Source organism: Vicugna pacos, chromosome 32 (genome assembly GCF_048564905.1).
Source record: "Vicugna pacos chromosome 32, VicPac4, whole genome shotgun sequence".
NCBI lineage: Eukaryota > Metazoa > Chordata > Mammalia > Artiodactyla > Camelidae > Vicugna > Vicugna pacos.
This window is the reverse complement of record NC_133018.1, coordinates 18,519,467-18,537,127: the sequence shown is the minus strand read 5'-3', so window position 1 is coordinate 18,537,127 and position 17,661 is coordinate 18,519,467. Positions and strand designations below refer to the sequence as shown.

The 17,661-nt window shown below is 47.4% G+C and overlaps 1 protein-coding gene across 4 annotated transcripts in view; it reads left to right on the top strand.

Moving 5' to 3' along the window:
• CAMKK2 (calcium/calmodulin dependent protein kinase kinase 2) overlaps positions 1-17,661 on the top strand; it is a 46,866-nt gene that overhangs the window by 14,259 nt on the left and 14,946 nt on the right. For all 4 annotated transcript variants that reach the window (XM_072953640.1, XM_031670102.2, XM_072953641.1 and 1 more), the window contains exons 2-10: positions 325-842; positions 4,609-4,656; positions 5,405-5,458; positions 6,173-6,224; positions 8,330-8,463; positions 10,737-10,773; positions 16,013-16,034; positions 16,160-16,248; positions 17,374-17,573. In XM_072953640.1, the coding sequence (XP_072809741.1) occupies positions 390-842; positions 4,609-4,656; positions 5,405-5,458; positions 6,173-6,224; positions 8,330-8,463; positions 10,737-10,773; positions 16,013-16,034; positions 16,160-16,248; positions 17,374-17,573 (1,089 nt within the window). In that variant the 5' untranslated portion in view covers positions 325-389. The remainder of the gene's footprint in view (positions 1-324; positions 843-4,608; positions 4,657-5,404; positions 5,459-6,172; positions 6,225-8,329; positions 8,464-10,736; positions 10,774-16,012; positions 16,035-16,159; positions 16,249-17,373; positions 17,574-17,661) is intronic.

Here is a 17,661-nt window from a genome sequence, read left to right as displayed (position 1 = left end):
TACTTATCAATTATTGACTTGGTCTGAAAGTAGCTGCCACCTCTGTGGCGGGTAGGTGTTTGGTTTGAAGTTTTCTGATATTTGGTTTCTACAGGAATTAAGTTTGGGATTCTTGTGTGTGAGAAGGGGCTTTTACAATGAGGAAATGTGGATTAAGCTCTTCTATATAGACTCAAAGAGATCGGCTCACGCCGTAGTTTTGCAAGAGTTCTTTAGGATGTCCACCCAAAGCAGGAGTGAGGCGCGGGCCTGGGCCAGCAGAAGGACCCCTTCCCTGGCCCCGCCCCACAGGGTGGGGGCAGCTGACCCTTCCTCTCCCCGCAGGTGGTGCCGCTGCCGGATGGGAGTGCCCCCGCGTGTCCGTGTCGCAGGAGCTCGGCACATGCACGATGTCATCATGCGTCTCTAGCCAGCTCAGCAACGACCGGGCCGCCCCCCAGGATGAGCTGGGGGGCGGAGGCGGCAGCAGCAGCAGCAGCGAAGGCCAGAAGCCGTGTGAGGCCCTGCGGGGCCTCTCTTCCCTGAGCATCCGCCTGGGCATGGAGTCCTTCATCGTGGTCACGGAGTGTGAGCCGACCTGCGCTGTGGACCGCGGCCTGGCCCGGGACCCGCCTCTGGAGGCCGACGGCGGAGAGGTCCCCCTCGACGTCTCCGGGTCCCAGCCCCGGCCTCACCTCTCCAGTCGCAAGCTCTCTCTACAGGAGCGGTCCCAGCTGGATGCGAATGGGCGCTGCGTCTACCCGGGCCTGCCCCACTCGCCCGTGGGCTCCCCGCAGTCCTCGCCGCGGCTGCCCCGGCGGCCCACGGTGGAGTCGCACCACGTCTCCATCACCGGGATGCAGGTGCGTCCGCGGCAGTCCTTGGTGCCCTGCCTGTGCGCGCAGCATCTCTGCATTGGGTTGGGCTCCCGAGAAGGATTCTAGTGCAACCACTTGATTTGGGAGGTGACCCCAGGAAACCCAGTAAGAAGTCAACAAACGGTGCCTGGTGGAGCCGGTTACTACCACGAGGAACCCTGGGAGGGAGCGTAGGCCAGGAGCCTGAGTTATTACACCCCAGGGCCTGGGAGCTGGACCTTCTGCACCGACTGCTGGTACTCCCTGGTGAGGGCTGCTGGCGGGGAGTGACCCTCCCTGAGTGTGGACAGAGCATCTCGGGACCAGAGGGAGCCTCTAGCAAAGAGCTGCGGGTGCTGACGCTTGGAAGTTATGCTGGGGGCTCTGAAATGGAGATGGTGGGTCAGCGCCTAACAGCAGAGCCCAACTGCTGAGTGTTTGCCTTTCCAGGCACTGCGCTGTCTGTGCATGTCTCACCTGATCCTTACCATGAACTTCTGGGGGGTAGTTGGAACTAGATCCCCAGCAGGGTTCACAGGCCCCTGCCCCGCCTCCCACCCCATCTCCTACCTTTGTGCTGCCGACTCACAGAGGTCCGAGCATACCTCCTCCTTTGTATTTCTCAAATGTCCAAGCTCATTCCCTCCATTAAGCCTTTACCCTTGCTGTTCCCTCTGCTTGGAAACCCTTCCACCCCCTCTGTCCTGTTGTCCTGTTGACTCCTCTTAACAGTCCTTGTCACCATTTGATTATCTCTGTGTGTGTGTTGTTTTTTGCCTGTCTCCCCTCAGTGAGAATGTTAGCTGTATAGGAACTGGGTGTCTGCCAGTGTCCCCAGCACCCAGCATGGTGCCTGGGGCAGAGCAGATCAAAAATATTTGTTGAAAGAAGGAAGGAATTTAATTGGGAAGAGCCTGGAAATCAGGAGTGGCTTTCTAAAGGGGCTGGTATTTATCTGCATTTTGAGGGCTAGGTAGAATTTTTGCAATTGGAGATGAGTTCACTGCAGGGCATGATTGGTGGAGGCCCCAAGGTAGAAGTCAGGAGCCCATTTTTATTGTTGTTGTTTCATTTCCTAGTTTATTAACTAGCCATAGGCCACCTAGGTGACAGAGGTAGTCTCATTCCTGTAATATTTTAGTTTTAAAATTTTGATTACCATAATCCAGTTAAGTATCAGCTATTTAGACCAACATGTCCCTTTCCATAGGATTTGAGATAGGTCAGGGATTCAGTTAATTGGAGTGTGGGGCCCAAAAAGGGGGGCACTGTGGCAACAGGGCTGGAGGGAAAGTTTGGGTTTATATCAGTTAGAATTGAGTCAGCTTAGAGAATCTGAGATCCCCCAACAACAGTGGCTTTAACACAATAGAGTTTATTTATCATGTAAAACATATCTAGAACTAGGGTTTTGGGATCGGTGTGGTGATTCTGTTGTTACTTTTGACCTTAAACCCTCATGATCTCAAGATGGCTGCTGTGGCTCTAGCATTCACAGCTCCATCATCCTTCCAGGCAAGAAGAAGGAGCAGGGAAGGACAAAAGATTTCTGCCTCCTAAGTCAGTCCTCTTTCCTGGAAGCTCTACCCAACAACTTCTGCCTCCCTCCCACTAGCCAGAATACAGTCACATGGCCACCCTAGCTGTAAGAGAGGCTGGGAAATGAAGTTTTCCATCCTGGAATGTTGCCACCCAGAGTTCCTGCTATAAGGAAGAAAGGAGACATTGGTATTTGGTGGGCAACTAGGTGACTCTGCCAAGCTCAGAGCTTTAGAGGGTTTGAAGGCCAGGCCATGAAGTCAGGACTTGACCCTGGAAGCAGCTGGGAGCTGGGGCTGACATGGTCAGAGTGGACTCTTGGAAGCTGAGTCCAGCAGTGTGCGGGGGTTGGATTAGGAGACAGTGAGGCCCCTTGGGATAGCTCTGCAGGGTCCTACCTCTGCCTGTCACATCTCTCCAGGACTCAGGGGAATGAAAACAATACCGGAGAGAAACACAAAACAAACTAAAAAGTCCACCAGTGAGGGGCAAGCTCTGGGGGCTGGGGAGTGATATACAGCAGGTCAGAGACGCAGGTCTGACGTGGAACTATGTCTGGCGAAGGAAAGTTGAGAAATAAATGATTTAGTGAGACACCATTTATGCCTCCCCCAACCCTATCCCAAAACAGTACTCTGTATTTTCTGCAGGTGCATGTATGTGTGCATTTACATAGAAAAAAGGCCTGGAAATTTATACACCAAACTGACGTCAAGGTTCAGGGAGAGGGATAGAATTGGGATGGGGGGGTTCGAGGGAAATGTTGGGCTTCTCTGTAATGCTTGAAGCTTTGCTTTCTGTCATGTTTCTTTTCCCAGTTTTACTTCTTATGTCAGTTAACATTTCCCCCCTAACTGTATTGAGCTATAATTGAAGTAAAATAAGCCACATATTTCAGGTGTGCAGCACGATCAGTTTTGGTGTATGTATACATCTGCAATACCGTCACCCCAATCAAGATGGCAGACATTTCCGACACCCCCAACGATGCACCCCTCCCCCACCTCGCCTTTCCCAGGCCGCGGCTGACCTGCTTTTTACTGTTCTAGATGAGCTTGCAAGTTCTAGAATTTTATGAGTGAAACCATTCAGTATATACTCTTTTTTAGTTTAGCTTCTTTCTCAGCAGCATGATTTTGAGATTTATCCACGTTGTGGCAGCAGTTCATTCCTTTTTATTGCTAAATAGTGTTCCACTCTACTGATATACCATGGTTTGTTTATTCATTTACCTGTTGATGGACATTTGTATTGTTTCCCGTTTCTCGCTATTATGAATGAAGCTGTTATGAACATTCTCATACAGGTCCTTCCAAGTTTTCATCCTCTTGAGTAAACTCCTGGGTATAGAATGGCTGCGTCATAGAGGAGGGACTTGCTAAGAAACTGCCAAACTGTTTTCCAAAGAGGCTGCCCCACTTTAAATTCCCACCAGCGATGTGTGAAGGTTTCATTCACCCTATGTTCTGACCACACTTGGTTTGCTCAGTCTGTTTGATTCCAGTCAGTCTGATGGGTGTGGTGTTAATTTGCATTTCCCTCGTGAGTAACGATGTTGAGCATTTTTCATGTGCTTATTGATCGTTTGTGTATCTTTTTTGGAGAAATATCTTTTTAATTCTTTTGCCCATTTTTTAATGGGATTGTCTTTTTATTAATAAGCTGTAGGATTCTTTTTATAATCTGGATGCCAGTCCTTCGTCCAATTTAAGTGTTGCAAATGGTTTCTCTCAGTCTGTGGCTTACCTTCTGTTTTCTTAATAGTGTTTCAAGGAGTCAAAGTTTTAATTTTGATTGAAATCCATTTGTCATTTGTTTCTTTCTATATTTTGTACTGTTTGTACAAAAAAGAATGTTTGAGAAACTATTAAGAAAGCTTTGTCTGCCCTAAGGTCACTCACATTTTCTCCTCTTGTATCATTCTACATTTTTTGTAGGATAACATAGTAATGGATTATTGTTCAATTTAAAATTAACTTTTAAAAAGTGGAAACAACCTTTAAAAATGGATATTAAAAGAGTATATACTGTATGATTATGTTTTTACAATATGCACAAACTGCTGGTAAACCTTAGTATAACAGTCGCCCTGGAGAGGGGCCAGTGACGGGGAGATGCATCTGGGGAGCTGAGAGTGTTCTCTTTCTTGATTCGGGTCCTGTTTAGTTTGTGAAAAATGTATCTAGCTGCAAACTTAAAATTCATATTCTGTGTATTTCTACTTACTTTCCAGGACTGTGTACAGCTGAATCAGTACACTCTGAAGGATGAAATTGGAAAGGTAAGTATCCCAGGAGCCAGGGTGGTTTTCCATACCTACCAAGGATGTCACAGGTACAGTGGAGGGAACCCTGCGAGAGCTGGGAGTGGGAGAGGAGTCCTTGGAGGTGAGGCAGGGGGGTGGGCATTGTTTGTCATTAATGGTCCATCTGTTTTGTTTTTGTGTCATACGGTGTTTCTGCAAAAGCTCACAAAGCTTCCAGGGAAATCCCCTATCACCAACATTAATGTTGGTTTTTTTCCCTTTAAAGTTACTCTCACATCTATTTTTGCTTTTATATCAGCCAATGGACAGTATCATTGCAGGAGTCAAAAACTCAAATGCCAACAGAGAGCAAGCGAATAATATAAATGAGCAAATTGTGCTAGGTATAAGATAGTAGGGAGTGGTGAGGACTGTGGCCAACTGTTAACATGTGGAAATGAGGGTTCCAGGAATGAAGCAGGCTAGATATGAGAGTAGAGAGTAGCGAGGACTGTGGCAAACTTAACATATGGAAATGATTTCAACGCCATATGGCCAGATCTTCTAGTTTTTTCAAAAGAGGCTGAGAATCTGGATTTTTATATCCGAACTTTCTGTCTTTAAATGTTGGCCACTAATTCAGACTTTCTAAAAACTGCAGATGCAACAAAATACAGGGTAGATTTTGCCAACAGGCTGCCAGTTAGCACCCTCTGTATTAGGATCCTCGTTTTGCAGATCATAACTTCTGGATAGTGTGTCACGGGCATCTCCCTTTATCCAGGGCTCCTATGGCGTGGTCAAGTTGGCCTACAATGAAAATGACAATACCTACTATGTGAGTATCCAGATCCCCCTTCCCGTCCCAATCCTTGTCCAAAAAAAAATGCCTTCTTTCCAGCCCTTGGCTTCCGGGAAGGTTTTCTTAGCTGTTGTCTCACTTTATTCTTATGTCATGTTTATTTTGTGCATTAGCAAGGAAGTGGGGAAGTGGGGAGGTGAAGGGATTGGCTCAGGAGGATTGAGTCAATAAATTCAGCAAACTTCTCATATCCTTACTCTGGGCTGCCATTTCTACATCCTCCACAGCACCGAGAACCAGGTGGTAGTGAAACAAATTACCCTTGTAGCTGAGGCTTTTGAATCAGTCCAAGGTGGGTTCAAGTCTTGGCTCTCCCATGTGCCAGTTGCATGTCCTTGGGCAAGTGGTGTAACTGCTGAACCTGTTTCCCCACGTGTTAAATCTCCCTCACTCATCACTCCAGCTCACTCATGTCTTGATTCAGTGGTAGTGAATCCCAAGGCTTGTGGTCTCTCAGCTGGGAGAGCTGACCTGAAACCTTGGAAGTACCCTCAGGGCCGGAGGGACCCCGGGAGTCTGGCCTCCACGTAACCCATAGCTGCCTGACCCATTCTAATGACAAGATGCTCATGACATTGTTCTTAGGCTGCTGGGGTGTTGAGAGACTGGGCAGGCCTAGGAGTGGAAGGAGCTCTCTCCCTCCACCCTCCTCTCCATTTTAACCAGGACTTGGGGGCTTTTCTCCCACAGGCAATGAAGGTGTTGTCCAAAAAGAAGCTGATCCGACAGGCGGGCTTTCCACGTGAGTTTGTTGGGCCACGGCCTTTGTTCTTAGATGCGGGTGCTGGGGCAAGACAGAGAAGATCCCACTGAATGGTGTCCCTTGCAGAGAGTGCCCTGGGTGGAGTCCCCAGAGATAGCGCTGGGCCTCCTGCTGAGGTTTTTAAATTCATTTTCTTCTAAAAATATTTATTAAAGTAATAATAGGTATCAAGCCCAAAAATCCATTAGAGGAAAACAGTTTGACAATTCCTGAAAAAGTTAGACGTGCTGTTACCATGGCCAGCAATCTATTCCTGAGAGAATTGAAAACCCATCTTCACGCAAGCTTGTACAGGAAGGCTCATAGCAGCACTTCATAATATCCAAAATGTAGAAACAACCCCAAATGCCTGTTAATGGATGAATGAATAAATAAAAGATAGTCTGTTTAGCCAGTGGAATATTATTCAGCAAAAAAAAGAAATGAAATTCTGACACGTGCTACCACACAGATGATCTTGAAGACATTATGCCAAATGAAAGAATCCAGACACAAAAGACCACAACCACATATTGTATGATTCCACTTATATGAAATGTCCAGAGCAGATGAATCCATAGAGACAGAAAGCAGATTAGTGATTGCCCAGGGCTGAGGGTAAGAGGGAGCTGGGGGGTAACTGCTATTAGGTATGGCATTTTTTGGGGGGAGGGGCTTGAAAATGTTCTGCATTTAGTGGAGATGGTTGCATAACGGCTAGCCACATGTAAAAAAAAATTGGATTATACATTTTTAAATGATGAGTTAAAAAAACTTAAACACCATAAGGCATTTCAATTACATCTACAGAAATTCAAGAGAACAGAAGGGCGTATAATGGAGCCCAACAGGTTCTTTCTGCACTCCTCCCTCTCCCTACAGTCAGCCCCTACTTTTAGCTCTTTGAGGAGCTGGTAATTACTTCTTGTGACCAGGTGTAGGTGAGCATGTCAAAGACTGCTCCAATGTAAGCTCCCTGCCAGCAGTGCTGAGCGAAATGTTAGCTTGAGCCAAAAAGAGAAAGCAGATAAGAAATAGAAACCCCATTCCATCACTGGCACTCTGGTTTACCCTGCTTATCTGACCTCTGAGTCAGATAACATCCTTGTGCTGCTCTTTCTTTTGGGGGGCAGAGGGGATTAGATTTACTTATTTATGTATTTTTAGAGGTGATACCAGGGATTGAACCCAGGACCTTCTGCACACTATGCATGCACTCTACCATCTGAACTGTAGCCTCCCCCCTTACTTCTTGATTTATTAATTTTTCACATTTACTTCTGACTTCCTCTGAGAACAACTTAAACCACTCCTTACCTCCCATCTCCTGGTGAGGCAATGAGATGCTACCATGATGTTCAGCAACTTTGTTGTTACTGTCCTGGTCACTTTCTTCCTTTTTCCAGCAAACGTAACACATGTCTTTCCTTTGAACTTGTCCCTCTGTTCACATCCCACTTCTGACGTGTGCACCTCTGCTTTTACTTTTCCAAGGCTGACACATCTACGCTCGGTTCTGTTCATCACACGTAGACCCTTACTTACGTATAGTACGTAATATAGGTGTTTTGACTATCGTCCTTTCCATCACTGTGACCTTTTGACTATCAGTCACTGCAGGGCCAAGCCAGTCCTTGGTGTGGTTTTTTTTTTTCCTCTCATCGGCTCTTACTTCTTTTCCCATCCCTGACTTCATTGTATATCTCTGCTATTTCCATGAGTTAAAGAGATGAGGAATAATGTTTTTGCCCACCTCATGGAGTAGGAAAACCGGGCCCCACAGAGCAGATTGTTGAGATTGCCAAGCTAGAACCCAGACTTCTTTTCCTTGTACTTCAATGAACTCTTGATTCTCACTGGGACCTGGGGCATGGGACAGGAAGGAGGGGGTTAACAGAAGGCTGGGCGAGGGGGCTGGGTCTTCAGCCTCACTAGTTTTCAGCGGCAGAGAAGGCAGATGAAGAGAAAGCTGTTTAAAGCTGCTGGTGTCATTGGCCACTCCAGCCCCGCTGAGACCCTTCCCCCTTGTTTGTCCTGCCTACAGCCCCCCTCTGCAGAGGAAAGTCTCTTTGTTCTGACCCTGGGATGGTTCATGTCTCCTCCAGGTCGCCCCCCACCCCGAGGCACCCGGCCAGCCCCCGGGGGCTGCATCCAGCCCAGGGGCCCCATTGAGCAGGTGTACCAGGAAATTGCCATCCTCAAGAAACTGGACCACCCCAATGTGGTGAAGCTGGTGGAGGTGAGGTGGCGGGACATGGAGGAGGGAGGGAGGAATGGTGACAGTCCAGCCCTGTCCCTGTTGTTACCGAAATGCCACCCCACTGGTTTCCAGGGAGAGCCGTGCCACATTAAACTGAGAGGTAGTTATTTCTCAGGCTCCTTCATCCTGTTGTTTCGTGTAATCCTCACCCCTCCCTAGGACTGTTTATTACTCCCATTGTAGAGATGAAGGAATTGAGGCTCAGAAGGATACCAAGACTTGCCTTTCACTCATTTCTGTGTTCTTGGAGCTGGTTCTCTTTCTCCTATGCATGTGTAGTTGTAGCACAAAAGCAGCCACTCGCAGGTAAACCAATGGACCTGGCTGTGTTTGAATTAACTCTACTTACAAAACAGATGGAGCGCCTGCATGCTGGAGTTCGCCAACCCCTGCTTTAGAGCAACAGTTCTCACCCTTTTTGACCTCAGGGCCCTTTTATGCTCTTCAAAATTATTGAAGACTCCAAAAAACTTTTGCTTGTTGGGGTTATATTTATTACTGTTTATCACATTCAAATTTAAGACTGAGAAATTTAAAAATTATTTTTTAATTCATTTAAAAACAACAATAATCCTACACATTAACGTAAGTGAAAATTTTTTAAAGAGAAATAACTATTTTCTGAAACAAATGTAGTGAGAAGAGTGATGTAGTTTTACATTTTTGCAAATGGTGCTGTTGTTGTTAATGTCTGGCTTCACAGAAGACAGTTGGATTCTCGTATCTGCTTCTGTATTCATCCTGTTGTGACATCACGTGTCATGTGGTTTCTGGAAAGTCCTTGTATACCGGTAGAGAATGAGAGTGAAGAAGGCAAATATAGTTTTGATTTTAGAGTTTTAGAATGAAAATAGTTTCGCTCTCATGGACTCCTTGAAAGCATCTTGGGGACCCCCGGACGTCCCCAGACCACATCTGGAGTACCTCTGGTCCAGAGGACAAGGACTTGTAAACAGTGTGTGATAAAGTACTTTATTGGCTGTACCTTCAAGGTGCTATGAGAGTAAAGAGTGGAAGCAGCCAGCTCAGCCTGAAGGCTTCGCAGGGGATGGCCTTGGTGGTCCCCTGGATGGAGAAGGCAGGGAAGGGTACCGCAGGGGAAGGAATGGCATATGCAGAGGGCTGGAGGCCTTTACTGGAGGGAGCATATCCTTGCCTTTGATACATGTGAGAGTCATTAGGCACACCTTGCCTGGGGCCCACTGGGTACAGAACTCTAGGTAGGGAAGTACCTGGATCTGACTTTTCCCCGAAGAGCAGGGCTTAGGAGGCTGGCTTGCCTGTCCTGGGCCTCTGCTTTGGGTCCATCTCTTTTTCAGGGCTCTTGTTCTGTGGCTCGTGGGTAGCTGGGGAATGTGAGTGTGATTTGGAAAGAGGTGGGAGGACCAGGCTAGCAAGGAACCTGCCTTTGTTTCTCCCCAAAAGAAGAGAGATGATGGCTAGAAGCCATCTTCACCTGTCACACTGAGTTTCACAATTTCAACTAACTAAAAAAAAAATCACAGGAATTTCCAAAAAGCTGGAGTCAGCCATCTTAGAGGCAGCCCATGGGCACTGGGTTTGCACGTGTGTCCGGGTCCTGGCGGGATCTCCCTTCTCCCCAGTGCCCTTGGCATGTGGGCTCCCCACCGAACAAGGCTCTTTGCCAGCTTGCCGGTCCATTCATCAGATATTTCCTGAGCACCTGCTAGGTGCCTAGTCCTTACAAGGCACCACGGAAGCAACCAAGGTGGATACAATCTGGTGCCTGCCCTTCAGAGAGAGGGAGAAAGATAGAAATAGTGATCACATGAAAGCAGGAAGGCTGTGTGAGAGAGAGAGAGACAGAAAGAGAGAGCGCCAGGGCAGTTCCAGACAGGGAGGCGTCATTTCCTATTGGGGCAGGAGGAGTGTGGACAGGATTTGAATTTCCACCCTGAGGACCAGTCCCTGGTCTCCAAGGAGACAGGTGGGATTCTTATTCAAGCTGAGACAGTTTCCAGGGGAGGAATCTGCCCCCTCCCTTTTGTAACCTCCTTTCTGGGTGATTTGGACCTGTGAGGATCTTACTTTCCAGATGGCCGTTTGGATCGCACGCTCTGGGTTTTTTCCTCTGCCCTTCATCTTAACTAGGAAAACCGGTGGAAAGCGCAGCCCTCCCGCTGGCAAACGCAGTCATGGGGATGGTGCTTCCTCCCCGCTCATGTCTTCTTTCTCTCTCTTCCTCCCCCTGCTCCTTGTCTCCGGCCTGTTCCATGTGGCTGTGCCAACAGGTCCTGGATGACCCCAATGAGGACCATCTGTACATGGGTAAGAGAGCCCTTGGCTTCTGCCACCCTCGCTCAGGATACTGTACCTGCCAAAGCCCAGGGGTCCTCTCCAGGCATCCCCTGCCCCTGGCTTCTCCCACCACAGACAGCTTTCCCTTTCCTGCTCCATCTGGACCCCAGTGAGCCACCCAGAAGGCTGCACCCCTGATTCGAATCAGGAGGTGGGAGGGAGTTCTTGCTGGCACTTTCTCTGGGTGTCCTAGTCCTTCATTTGCAGATAGTAATTGAGTACCTGCTGTATGTTGGGCATCATTCTAGGCACTAAGGATGCAGTGATGAGTAAGAAAGATGAGGCCCCTGCTCTTGGGAAGCTAGCATTCTAGTCGGGGAAGACACATAGTCAGCAACTACAGTCGGCCCTCCATGTCCCAGGGTTTCACATCCACAGATTCAACCAACTGGGATCAAAAATATTTTTTAAAAAATCCAGAAAGTTCCAAAAAGTAAAACTTGAATTTGTCATACTCTGGCAACTATTTACTTAGTGTTTACATTGTATTAGATATAATGAGTAATCTGGAGATGATTTAAAGTGTACAAGATGTGTGTAGGTTATATGCAAATACTATACCATTTTACGTAAGGGACTTGAGCATCCACAGATTTTGGTATCCATGGGATTCCTGGAGCCAGTTCCCCGTGGGTACTGAGGGACGACCATAAATAAAGCAGATAATCAACTTCAGATAGATGTTCTGAAGAAGATTAAAAAGGGTGATGTGAAAGAAATCACTTCAGATTGGAGGTGACCATTTAGCACCTGAATGTCAGGAACACAGCCCTGTTAAATCTGGGGAAGAGCGTTCCAGGAAGGGGAAACAGCAGGTGCAAAGGCCCCAAGGCTGGTGAGAGCTTAGTATGGTTTGAGAAAAATGTGGCTGCAACAGAGTAAACCAGGGAGAGGTGGGTGGGGATGAAGAGGGAGGGCCTGGGAGGCCATGGTGGGGCATTTGGAGCCTTGTGGGGGCCATCGAAGGGTGTGGGCATTGCACACAGAAATGGAAGGCTGCATGTGTGTCCTCAGAGGCCTCATGTTTTAAAAATGAAGAGGATGTGGGGCAGCTCTCAGTCAGCGCTCAGCATAAGTGCTGATGAGGGAAGGGAGAATAGGATTAATTGAGAGCTGGATAGCAGACCATCAGGCCCAGAAAGGTGTGATCAACAGGTCACATGTCCTGGTAATGTCTGGCTTGGGTGGACATTCAGAGTTGGTGCATTTTGAGTGGGGACAGATGTCAGCCAGGAGGGGTATCAAGGAGATGAGTGGTGTAGGCATGGCCAGCCCAGCCGGGAATCCAGATGTCTCCTGGATGAGCACAGGATGATCCTTTGCTGCACAAGGAGTGATTAATCACATAGTACTGGGTCTGAGTTGAAACTACAGCTCAGAGCTCGGTTTCCCCTATGGTAGTTGCTGTGGTTCAATTCCAAGGATGCTGTTGTTTAGGACATTTTATTTTTCATCCCCCCACCCAGCTTTTTATTATGAAAAAAGTTTTAAAGTTGAAAGAATTGTACAAGGAATACTTGTATGTCTACCACCTAGATTCAACAGTTAGTAACTTTCCATCACATTTGCTTTATCAGTCTAGCTACCTGCCCATCCATTTCTCTGTATTTTTTTGCTGAACCGTCTTGACCCTCCAGCCCCTAAACTTCGGCCTGTATCTCCTACATGATCATAATACCATAACAGTAATTATGCACCTGAAAAAGGTAGTGCCAATTCCCTAAGAGCATCTAGTGTGCAGTCCTTATTCAAATTTTAGAACTTTAAAAACCTTCCTTTAGAAGCAATTTAAAAGCTACACAGTAAATAACATCCAGTATGTTAACTTAAAGAAATTATGAAACATTGATTATAAAAATATGAAAATTACAGAATTGCAGTTTCTCAAAATGTGGTACTACCACCACTTTAAATATATGAAATGATTTTAGGTGGTACATGAACAAACATTTATTTATTTAGTTTTGGTGGGGGGTGGGTTGTTACGTTTGTTTACTTTTAGAGGAGGTACTAGGGATCGAACCCCAGACTTCGTGCACGCTAGGCACGCCCTCTACCACTTAAGCTATACCCTCCCCGCCCTTATTTATTTATTTTTAAAGGAGGTACTGGGGATTGAACCCAGGACCTCGAGCATGCTAAGCATGTCTTTGCCACTGAGCAATACCCACCCACCCTGGACAAACATATAAAATTTTTTTAGATTTAATTTACCATTATATAGGAAGAACTATAGTCAGCACACTCAACTCATGATTTCTTGGATATCATTACCTGGGATAAGGCTAAAAGTTTTAAAACTAAGGCAATTTAAAGAAAAGTATGAAATAATAGGTTACGTGGTGTATAGCTACGGCCAGTTACAAACCTGTAAGCAAACGTGAAGTTTGGGGAAATACAGAAGAAATCACAAAATGTAAAAGATAAGTTTTGGCTCGCAATGGCATTTCCCAGCATGATTTGCTCACTTGGGGCCCCAGACCTGACCGAATGGCTTTGGGCTGTTTCCAAAAAGGTGGGTTGTTCATTCAACAGACATTATGGTTTGTCAGGCCCTGTTCTAGGTTCTTCGGGGAACAAAACTCAAACCTCCCTGCCCTCAGGGCTCTTTATTGCTCTGGTGAGGATGGACAGACACACTCAGAGCCAAGTCTCAGGCAGAGGCTTCAAAGGTGACAACACTGTGGGAAAAACTAACCTGAGCAGGATCAGGGGAGCCAGGAGTCCTGGGTTGGGGGACTGGGAAACGGAGTGACTCCTCGAGGTGACATTTGTGTGGGACAGTGGGGACCAGATGGCAGAGGACATTTTATACCGTTGTAAGACTTTGCCTTTTACTTTGAGTGAGAAGGGGGCCGTTGGAAGGTTTTGCACAGAGCAGTCGAATGAGTATGAAAAGAACGTGACCCAAGCTTCAAAAAGGATTTCCTAAGCCATTTGTACCAGGCAGCTTCATAGTCGGAGTTTTTCACTACTTGAGGTGACAGTGTGGGAAGGAACCATACTGACTTTTGGGATGTGATCCCAGTGGTTGTGAAAAAATGCTGACACAGTTATTTTTTAGTTTCTAGCCACAGCCGGGAGTGGCAAGGGCAGACAGGGCAGCAAGTGAGGCCGGATAGCAGCTACCAGCGAGAGTTCCAACAGCTGCAGGCCTGACCCTCGAAGGGGAGAGAACCTGATCAGTATTTTGAGGTTGAAAGCTTTCCGCCCACTGCTCAGCCCCAGAAGGGGTTAAACTGTTAGTCACAGAAAACAGGCCTCTTTCAACAGGCCAGCTTCCCCCATGCCAACTGAGTTATGATGCACAGAAATTTGTGAAGCAGCTTTTGAAAGTTACGATTTACATAACTAAGGTGGGCAGGGTGGGAGCTGAGAGGACCAGTGCACCTGTCTGTCTGTGGAAGCCTTACCTTCAACGCCATTGCTTTGGCTTCTAACTACAGCCCAAAGCCAGGCAGATGTGCCCCAACTCGGGTCTGGCCAACGCTGGTTGATGAACCTAAACACAGGGTGGGGCGCCGGGGAGTTAAGTCCTTTTTCTAGTCAGAACCTTTAAGCCTTCTTTTTTGTCTGAGGAGCTGGCTCTTTCCCCTTGGCCACCCTTTGGACAGCTTTGAAACAACCTTTTGGTTTCTTCCAAAAGAAACTCCAATGTGGGTAGATGATTCCAGAACAAGAGACAACTCCAGAGTCATCCTCCGCTGGATTTTGAAATCCACTGTGCTGTTTTTTCACTTCCTAAAGTACAACTTTATATTTCCAGTTATATTTGTTTAAGCAGAACAAAATTAAAGTAACTATACCACATGACCCAGTAATTCCACTCCTAGGTATATACCCCTGAGAACTGCAAACAGATATGCACACAAATGCTTGTACATGATTGCCTGTACCTGAATGTTCATAGCCGCATTACTTGCAATAGCCAAAATGTGGAAACGACCCAAATGTTCATCAGTTGCTTAATGAATAAACAAAATGTGGCATCTCCACACTGTGGAATATTATACAGCCATAAAAAGGAACACAGAACTGATTTTGATACACACTACAACATGGGTGGACCTTGAAAACATGCTAAATGAAAAAGCCAGTCTTCAAAGATCACATATTATATGATTCCATGTATATAAAATGTTCAGAATAGGCAAATCTATAGATATAGAAGGCAGATTAGTGGTTGTGAGGGGTTGTGGGGAGGGAGTGTGGGGAGTGGGCACAGGGTTTCTTTTCAGGAGGCTGAGAATGTTCTGGAACTAGATGAAGGCGGTGGTTGCGCTGGAGGACATGGAATACTGAATGCCACTGAATTATGCACTTTAAAATAGTTTTATGTTCTAAAAATGTCACCCCAGCCTTTGGAAACGCAAAACATAAACCAGCTCCCCACCAACAACAAAAAGATTGTGCATTCCCTGAATACGATTTCTCTAATACTTGGTGAGGAGGGTCCCCGCATACACAGGGCTGGGCGGAAGTTGGCATGTGGTGAGGCGTTTGCTTGTTGAGTGTGAATGTGAGTCAAGAGGGGTCCCCGTTTGGGAGGAACAGGTTAAGTTGGCCTTTGTGGTGCTGAGATCTGCACCCCCACCTCCAACTTTCAGTCTTGGTTTGGATTGAGCCTTGCAGGAAAGGATTGGAGGGCCAGCTGATCCGAGAGGCTTGGGGGAGTTGAAACAATATTATTCAACTGTTCTTGGTTTGTAGCCTGACAGGGCCTGCAAGCTTGGGAAATGTGAGAGGAGTCAGTGAAACCTGTTGCTGCTCTTTCTTGAACTGAAACTTTGCTAGGGTTCAGAAGTTGCATAGGGCTATTTCCCTGTGCCTAAGTGATGTCTGGGCTGGGTCCCCTTTGGCTTGTTCTTTGGCATAAAGTGGCTCAGGACCTGGGTGTGAATGAGAGGACATCGCTTGGCATCAGTCATATCCCTGGAACCTCCCAGGTGTGAGAGGCAGCTGAGAGGTGCCCAGCTTTCTGGTGTCCCAGGGACACCAGAACTCTCTGACCCCTAGCCTCCCGATGAAAACGTAGAAAAGCAGAACTGTCAGTGGCTTTGATTCGGTGGACTGTTCCTCTCCCCAGCCCCAGTATCAGTCTCAGTGTTTCTCTGTGTTTCTAGGGGTGGCTGGGAGTTGGGGAGGAGGGGGAGGAAGATGGATTTCCAGTTTCCCAATGTAACCATTCACCCCCTTCTCTATCCTACAGTGTTTGAACTGGTCAACCAAGGGTGAGTGTCCCCATTCCCGGCAGGTATGATGCCCGAAGCTTCTCGAGCTGCAGAGCTGAGAGAGGTGGTGGGAGGGGTCAAGGGCTGGTGTGCCTCTGCTTTTCATGCCTGTACTGACCTTTCAGGCCTGTGATGGAAGTGCCCACCCTCAAACCGCTCTCTGAAGACCAGGCTCGTTTCTACTTCCAGGACCTGATCAAAGGCATTGAGTACTGTAAGCGAGGGCTGCGGGAGGACTCTCACCCAGGGGGTGGTTAGCATTTCCAGGTAGTGGATGGAAAGTGGAGGGTTTCTTATTTCCCTCTTGGAGCACAGGGAGGTGGGCAGCAAACAAAATTGTCTGAGATGCAGAGTCATGAAAGGCTGCAGAGAGCCCTCCCGGGGCCATGCCTTCGCTAGCAGAAACCCTTCCAGCCACACAGCAAAATTAAGAACAATGGTGATAGTGACCATTTATCTAGCACTTTCTGTGTGTACCAGGCACTGTTAGGGGCTCTACTTGCATCGTTCCTTACTCCCAACAACCTAGGATCCTGTTAACCTCCTGGAACCTTAGTTCTTCATCTGTAAAATGGGAATAAAATATCTCTCACCAGGTTTGAAATCAACCAGTACATCAGTAGTTCTTATTGGCAGCTGTCCTTTCTGCTTCTGGTTTTAAGCATTTTGACTCATACCCTTTGCCTATGACATAGCGTTGTTGTGAGATTGATATGGGGTGAATGGGAAGCACTTAACACAGGGCGAGGCCCCAGACTGGGCACTCAGCAGAGGCAGCTGCTGCTCCTGTTACTGGTATCATTTCATCATTGTCATCATCATCACCATCATGGAAATGCAGTTGCGTCTTCCAGACCATAAGATTGTCCTCTCCCATGGGCTGACGTGCAGGCAGGAACAGTTAACCAAGTCCCCAGTCCTGCTGTGCTTCACACTTCAAATCGACCTCCTCCAGTCATTGCTGGTTTGGTGAACAGGTTGAGTGATGACATTAGTAAATGAAAATATTTGACTGTCACAAGTCTTGAGGCTTCTAGCTGGGAGCCAAGCTCAACAAAAACTCTCCAAGCACTGTCACTGATGACTAGACTTTTGCTGGTGATTACCAGTTGCTGTCAGCAGGTGGTGTTTCGCTCCTCAATTTGGGGGACAGGAGAACTTTAGGGACACTCCCCTTATCTTTCAGAGCCGTGGCTGTTCAGCAGTTTTGGGAAGGGCCTGGGGCCGTGGGAGAACAGAGGGGTCCATGCCTTTGTCTCTGGGCTGTGTGGGCCACGTGGGGCTCCTCACATGGCTTTTCTGCCCCCTCTCTCCCATTCTGTGTCAACCTTGCCCTCAGTACACTACCAGAAGATCATCCACCGGGACATCAAACCTTCAAACCTCCTGGTCGGAGAAGATGGGCACATCAAGATTGCAGACTTTGGTGTGAGCAACGAGTTCAAGGGCAGCGATGCCCTCCTCTCTAACACCGTGGGCACGCCTGCCTTCATGGCTCCAGAGTCGCTCTCGGAGACCCGGAAGATCTTCTCTGGGAAGGTAGGTTTGGACCTGCCCATGATGCAGAGTTCTGCAGTGCTAGGGTCCTTTTAGTCATAAGTGACAAAAATCCAGCTCTAACTGGCTT